The sequence below is a fragment of the Nanorana parkeri genome, unplaced genomic scaffold (assembly GCF_000935625.1).
Source record: "Nanorana parkeri isolate BGI_ZX_2015 unplaced genomic scaffold, ASM93562v1 scaffold242, whole genome shotgun sequence".
Lineage (NCBI taxonomy): Eukaryota > Metazoa > Chordata > Amphibia > Anura > Dicroglossidae > Nanorana > Nanorana parkeri.
In genome coordinates, this window is record NW_017306510.1 from 331664 (window position 1) to 339931 (window position 8268).

Genomic DNA, 8268 nt, shown 5'->3' on the forward strand with positions numbered 1-8268 from the left:
ATATGTGTGTGTGTGTATGTATGTGTATATATATATATACATTTCAAGCCTGATCCCTGAACAGTATCCTGATAATTTGGAATATTTACCAATTACATTTACAAAGTTTATCCTCATAGAACTATCAGCATATTATTTAAGTACTGTTCATTAATTGTGTGACACTTTAAGGAGCCATGTGTATCTTGGTGGCCTCATGGTTTTATAGAAAACTGATAGGGCTGACCTTCAAGAGTGGCTTAGCCCTCATATGACTGACTTTTTTTTAAATCTGAAGAAGTCAGACATATATCCAGGACTGAGAGGTATGCTGTTTTAACTGGTGAGGTCTTTGGTCACTGAGTTGTCCTCCTGGTTACTGCAGACTTCTATTATATATATTCCGGGTTCAAATACTGCACCGAATTTGCCAGATGTGACTTTACAGACAGTGAATTCTGGTCCATTCTCTTTATTCCTAAGGAGCTCTCCATCCACATAAATATGTCTGCTGCTAGCAGATATGTTATATCTAATCTAATCTCTTATGTCTATCAAAACTGGTGCAAGCCATTTCTTGAAAGGCATAACCATTGTATGCATATCTTTTTTTTGTCCTGAATGTCCTATGTACCTGCAAGCTGGGACATCCAATCACAAACAAATGGGACAGAGACATAATCTGTAACAATATCAGGACAATGATTGTCAAGGGGCAAGGTCTACCTATTTCGAGAGATTTGATCATTGCAGTTAGTAAATAACATTTATCTGTGTTGTATCTTTATGCCTTTAAAGGCCAGTGAAGGATTCACTGATCTCCAGGCAGATGTAAGGAGCTGTACCAGTTTCAGAACTACTCTGCCGCTGACACGGGCACCATTACACAGGGATCAATCTCTTGACTTAGGTTAATATATCTAGGAGCTCTTTGTATTGAGTCCACTTGACACTTTTTTCACTGTTAAAGCTTTGAGGAGGGGGGATTGTCTGTCCCCCAAAAACACGTTGGCTGTTTTTTTGCTTTTCTGCTGTCAATCATGGAATTAATAAAGTCCTTTGGATTCTTAAGACATATATTTGGTGCTCTTTCTTGCTCAACTACCGTTGATGTTTATAACAGACAACATGGCTTCCAGTGTACATTTTGGGTTGGGCTTAATGAATACTTCAGAACTCTACAGGCATACGAGTACAAGGTAGATAAGAATTGATTATCTCTCCGCCCTTCTTTTTGTCATAAAGTTGGAGAGACAAACTGGGTACTTGGTTATCAGTAATCAGTGTGACTCCACCAGAAACTCTAATACGACCCTAACGAAAATAATGTATTTTGCTCTTTATGGTATAAAGGGAAGTGGACTAGATGCCTTTGCTATAGTGAAGTCACAGGTCTGTGCAGTTTTACCTGAGCCCTGATCCATAGTAATGGAGAAGTCTATCTCTCACTAATACTTAACCGCTTCCACGGATTCTTGCATGTGCTAACCCAACCTGTCTTCATTAACCTCTCACTGACTGTAAGAAAGCCTTGCCATTCATTCACTGGTCTCACAATGAGTAGAAGAATACAAATTAGAGGTGCACGTGTCCTCATTGGAAGATTTAGGCTCGTCTCTTTTGGTGATCACTCAACAAGTTTGGATTTTCCATAATTTTTTGGCCTGCTGACAGTGGTAACCAAGACCAAGATAAATCTTCCTAGTGGAGACACCAACAGTGATAAAAATTTAACAGGGGTTCTATTCTTTTCCCATTCCATCCAAAAATTATTGCAGTGGCTGGATTATTTAAAGCAGTGGTTCTCAACCTGTGTAACCTCAGGACCCACATTTGTCCTTGGTCATGACGTCGCGACCACAGTCGCACCGCATTGGAACGCACGGCATTGAGGTACCGCACGTTCCGATGCGGGCAATCAAACTGTGTACAGGAGATGCGTTTGGGGTGCCGTTCAAATGAATGGCAATGCAACACAACTCCCACACCAGAATTTGCGGTAGGTGCGATTTTTGCGTGGTACAATGCAGTAATCGATTCATTAATACAAAGCCTGTATGAATGAATAGAAAGCCTGCCTTAATTGGCTCAGCGCTGATCCAATCACGGCAGGCTTTCTATCCATTAATACAAGCCTGCCGTGATTGCGCCGCGACCCGTGATGCTGCCCTGATGGCGACCCGTGATTGCCGTGATGGCGCCGCGACCCACTGCAGAAGGGCTCGCGACCCACTTTTGGGTCGCGACCCATGAGTTGAGAACCACTGATTTAAAGCATACCTGTCTGGTCTGCAAAGGGGCAAACCCCCCTTCTCCCCATTCCCCTGTTCTAGACACCTTTCATGTCCAATACTATATTTTAATGCCTCTGTGATCCCTAAAAAAAAATCCTGGTATGCTATGGGGTTTGCACAAATATGAAATCATTAATGAGAAGGAAACAAACCTGCTTCTATGCTAGTAAAACTCTCAATACTAAAATGTAAAATGTTGTGTAGACCAGTGAGTAAATGATAAGCATTTCTGACTGTGTCATTGGCACGCAATGTCTGCCTTTTGTGCTAATGCTTATTTTCATATTTCAGTATTCATGTGATGTAATACCAGGAGCACACATGTTTAACATGCATATAGGAAATAAAAGCCTGATTCGTCAAGCTGCAACAACACTTATAGTAAACCTGTCACTTTGAAGACTTTACCTTGGTCTTGTAACACTCCCCCACCGATTCGTTTTCCTGCTGGAGCCTTTGAAGAAAAATACACCATACTTCCAGATATAGGTGAGCATGTAATGCTCTCCAGTTCCTCCCACAATGCAGTGCTTGGTGTTTGAGCAGCTACACAGGGGCACGTTATTAGAGTGTAAGCTCTGACACAGACCAACACTGACCTATTACACAAGGCTTTCCGCTCTGGGCTCCAGCAGGTTAGCAGGATAGCGGAAGAGTAAGATTCACCTGCTTTAAATGGGCAAAGTGTCAGATTCACTTTTAAGGTATGCTAAAATGGCATGTAATAGTATTGATTTAGAGGCCATTTCCGCATGCTTCAGGTGTCATTTTGCACACCCTAAGTGCTGCTGCAGTTTGATTAATCAGGGCCATAATATTACTGGGTGACTTTAAGGTTTTATTTACATTTTATACGAAAACGATAGTATGTATAGAAATGATGTATAAAATAAATCTGTAGTGTTACAGATTGGGTCAGGTAGAACTTTGATAGGTCTGGGTTTTGGAAGATCATTGGTTTGGGGTAGAAGTTTGATGGGTCTGGGTTTTGGAAGATCATTGGTTTGGGGTAGAACTTTGATAGGTCTGGGTTTTGGAAGATCATTGGGTTGGGGTAGAACGTTGATGGGTCTGGGTTTTGGAAGATCATTGGGTTGGGGTAGAACTTTGATAGGTCTGGGTTTTGGAAGATCATTGGGTTGGGGTAGAACCTTGATGGGTCTGGGTTTTGGAAGATCATTGGTTTGGGGTAGAACTTTGATGGGTCTGGGTTTTGGAAGATCATTTGTGGATGATGCTACAGTGACTAAGACATCAAACTCTGCTCCAATCCAGAAAAGCATCTTTAGCCTGAACTTGATGGGAGAATTGCCGAGGCTTGGCTTGAATCAGGTGGTGGAAAGGGGTATTGTCTCTTTCCAAAGGACAATAGAGGACAAATATCCTCCAAGCTATATTCACATTGCCCAAATTACTTGGAAAAGAGTAGTAGAAAGTGAAAACTCCATCGTTACTTCAGTTTTTACACAAAAGGCCATAATAAGTATAGGCATCATCAGTTTATGATCAATAAACAATAAACTGGTCTAGTAAGGAATGAGAAAATCGAAGTCGAAGTCTGTTCTGGCAGGAATATTTCTTATGTTTTTCCAGTGGGAGATATATGGGAGAGAACCAGTGTTTGAGAAGACCTAATTTATCTGCGTTTTAACGTCTCTATTTGTGCTTTCTTTCTCAGTCTTCGTAATACACTCCTTCCTTCGTGTGGAAGCCTTGAGAGCATAAGTTCCCTAAATCTAGATACTCAAAAGGACCAACCAGTAACCTCTGCCACAGCAAGCCATGAACAGACTGGCTCTGGACGCAACACTCCCATGGGACTAGTTACCCTGCTTAAGGAACATGGTATATCATCTGCCACTGCTGAGCCCAACAAGTTGACCACATCAGAAGATGAAATTAGACCACCTGTTCCAGCTGTACACTCTTCTTTCTTTCCATTGGTTTGGGGTAGAACATTGAGGGGTCTGGGTTTTGGAAGATCATTTGTGGATGGGGCTAGAGTGACTAAGACATCAGACTCTGCTCCAGTCCAGAAAAGCATCTTTAGCCTGAACTTGGTGGGACAATTACAGAGGCTTGGCTTGAATCGGGTTGTTGAAAGGGGTATTGTGTCTTTCCAGAGCACAACAGGGGACGAAAAACCTCCAAGCTAAATTCACATCAACAAAGGCCCAACAAGGCAGCATGAGAACGTACGGTAAAAACTTTGCACTGAGTGGACTTTCCAGGATGTGTACAGAAGATGAAGATTCCTGGAATATGAAGACCACAGACCCTTGTTAATACCGTTACTTGCATGCTCTGTTTGGACATTTCATTCATAAACCACTTACCATTTGACACTATTTCATCCATGTTACAAGAGAGTCCTCTTGTATGGTCACTATCCAGTGTATCAAGTGTTGAAATAATATAATGCCCATATGAATATTAAGGTAACAATAGGAACACAAAGTTGTTGCAGTAGACCAGTGCTGGCCATTGGGAGGTTGGCCAAACGAGTTGGAGAACTGGACGGTTCCTATTGTTCTCTTCTAACTAAGCAGAGATAAACCGGCAGTTGACATATTTCTCAATGTGCCCTCTGAATGGGCATGTTGGATGGAAAAAGTAATTGTTTCAGGGTCTGATTGTTCCATCCAACTTTTGTGCACGGGTACCTTCAGCTTAAAGGATATCTAAACTCGAAAACAAAAATGGAACATACAGCTGATTACCAGTCCTTAGATGTTGTGGCTGCAATAGTTTTCTTTCAAGAAATGCGTTGTGTCCTTGTCACTTCCCAACAGCCAGTACTACGGCCGCCCCCCAGGAAGGTGCCGCCCTAGGCAAACGCCTACTTTGCCTCGCGGTAAATACGCCCCTGCCAACAGCCCCCATGAAGTACAGATGACTAAAAGCAGACATGTCTGAAGTTGACAACCATGGCTCCCTCCATAGATGGTGGAGTGAGTGTAGTCACTCAAGAAGTATGTTATCCTCAGAATAACCAGATAAAAGTAAAACAAAGAAAAAGCCTGAAAAATAAATGAATGCAGACATCATATCTAAGGAGTGGTCAGCAATACATTCCTGATTTGTGCTTGGGTTTAGATACTCTTTAATAGCTAATGTGTTGCATGAGAAAGCACAGGAAGGTCTAGATTTGTAAACGGTGTTTTGGCTATAAGGGTAAGTTACTAAATGTGAAGTAAAAGCCATTCACTTCTCGAAAACAAAGTCAAGCTTCAGCAGATCTGTGCAAATGTGTCAAATGCTTAAGGGCATGGCCATATCAACTTAAGGGTTATCTCTTGAAGATGATAACCTTGTCTGAGGAGGTCTGGTCAACTGCTTTTTAAAGTAGGATCCCCAGTTTTCACTGGTTTGGGACCCCTGAACCATGAGGCTTGTAAACCCAATATAGTTAAGCCAATGTCTTATAATATGGAGACCTCAAAAGTTAATTATAATAGCCACATTGGAATCCTTACCCATTATTTGTTCTCCCCATCTGTGAGAATACGTTATATGTAACTTATATAAGATAAACCCAATACAGTGTCCACCTTGGGTCTTGGCTTTGAATCACTACCGTTCCATCTGCAAACAGTCCAAGTAAGAAAATAATTTCTTAGAACACACTACCATATCCATTTTCTGTTTTTAGCACATGACCTCTATAGTCTCATTGATGGACATCTACTTTTGTACTGCAGAGCTCTCTGCCTCATGCGTCAGATGGTCATGGTTTGTCTCGTGTGGTTTTACTTTGCAGCCCTGAATGGTTGGAGGGTAAATGGCCAAACTTGTTTTTTGTTTTTTATCAGAATGTTTGTTCTTGAATGCACATAAATGAGAAAGTGTTTCAGTGTAAATGTAGACAGATAAGAAAGACTCCAATTAAATAGAGATGTCTCTAAATGTATTGTAGCTAGTGCCTAAATCTGCTTTGTACAATCCCCTGCACTGTTCAGACTAGAAGGGGCAGTACTGAGAGCCAATCAGGCTTTACTACATTGCACAGTGCTATAAATGTAACAGATGGAGCTTTCTGATTGGAGGAGATGACTTCTGCCCCTTCACCTTCAAATTACAGCGTTATTCCAGCTGTATTGCTTTGACTACAGTGATGAAAAGTGGACAAGACTTTGGTCTGGATTAGAAGACTGACTGAACAGTTTACATTACATTTCACACTTGTGTATCTCTGTTAGTTTTACTTCATTTGACCTATGTGTCTGAACATATACTTCACCACTCTTGGTTCAATCTGTTTAACTAGGTCAAAAACCTAAAATCAAATGTCTGTTCATTGTTGCATCTTTATAAAGACTTTCAAGATTCTTATGTACCGATGCTTTCCTATGCCTGTGTTCTATTTGAATAAACTCTCATCGTGGTAGACGGTGCTAAATTGCTAAGACGGTGCACAAGTATGGCAGGGGTCCGTTTACCACTGGCAGAACTGATGCTGGAACTGCTCACATATCTGCTATAGGTGTTTGAGATAGGGGGACCCAGTAAAAAGTGACCAGTAAAAAGTCACTCGCACTCCAAAGCGATACCATAGTCAATAAAGAGATTGACTTGGCATCGCTTTGGAGTGCGAGTGACTTTTTACCGGTTTGATGAGATTTGCGGAGGCATCTGCTGTCACTGCTGCACCCACCCTGTTTCATTGGGATTTTCCGGTCAGAAGTGCGATGGGATATATTGAATCTTAACCAGTTTAGAAGATGCCTCCCTAGCGAGTATGTACAGGCACATTCACTACCTATGGTGCTTCACAGTGATTGCACTGCTTTCCATTGACCTATGCATATCTGAAGCATGTACAGACATTAATACTGGTGTTGCCTAACCAAACCCTTTGCAGTACATTGGTGCTGGTGTAGGACAGACACATTGGAAAGCATGCATATGCTCAAATCCTAATAGGTAAAGCTGCAGTAATGTGTCAAGGGAACTATACTCCATGTATGTCCATTATCTTGCTTCCAGAGGACAGGAGTCACACTTTAATGGAACTCCACAAACTACTTGAAATGATGAAAGGGAAATCTTCTGAACACTTTATTCTTAATCACTACTGCCATCTGCTGATGACCAGTTTGCTACAGTGCATTAAAAGCTGTACTGTTTAGTGCCATCTGCAGGTGAGGACAATACTACTGATGTACAGAGAATCTATTTTTATGGTGAACTGCTGACTGTGGATTTTTATGTTTTTTTTTAAATCATGTCAAAATTCTGCACGGATGTATTTTATGCTATGAACTGCAATGTGCTTTGATGATTGGGTGTGAAATATACAACCATGATGTTATCAAGAAGAAAGCTTACTGTTCTTTCCACAATAACTGCACTGGGCTTACAGCTTTGAAGGAGGAAAGAAGAGATTCATGGCAACCTACCCAAGGCACCTTTGTATCTTTGAAGTATCTTAAAGGGATGTTCCACTTTCAGTGAAGAAGTTGAAAACTCTCTAGTGGTAGCAAGTGGTGGGGTCTTTTGAGCGCTGGGTTGGCCACCAGGAGTGTGTGCCACTACTGTACACATTTACATTTAGAAAGTAGCCTTAATCAGCAAATTTATGTTTGAATAGTCCATCTATACCTGCACAAAATCCATTACATTACAATAAAAAGAGGTGTTCTTACCGCTGCTATATCTGAAGCAGAAGCAAGGGTCATGTGACTGGCACACTGCCCCCCTACCCCCTTTACCAGCACCGCCCCACTCAAGGTCCCCTGGCTTCTGCAGTCAGTGTCCATCCCCACAAGTGCCTGGCTTGTTGGTGCATTAACTAGTCAACAACGTGTACAAATATTCTCAAAATGGCTAGAGAGCTTCAGCAAGTCGGCATTTTACCATAAAAGTATTCATCAATAATGCAGCAATTTTACGTATGTTGTTTGGCCGACCCTTTTAGAGTACAAAGGCAAAATTGCCAAAGCTATTACCCTATGCACACCTCAGTTCCTACCTACAGATCTACTAAAGGACATTC

General features: G+C 41.5%; 1 protein-coding gene across 2 annotated transcripts in view; it reads left to right on the plus strand.

The window, feature by feature from the left end:
- LOC108787133 (trafficking kinesin-binding protein 1-like) overlaps nt 1–4557 on the plus strand; it is a 52416-nt gene extending 47859 nt beyond the window's left edge. For both annotated transcript variants that reach the window (XM_018556601.1, XM_018556602.1), the window contains one exon: nt 3952–4557. In XM_018556601.1, coding sequence (XP_018412103.1) covers nt 3952–4429 — 478 coding nt within the window. In that variant the 3' untranslated portion in view covers nt 4430–4557. The remainder of the gene's footprint in view (nt 1–3951) is intronic.
- Nucleotides 4558–8268: the final 3711 nt, after the last annotated feature.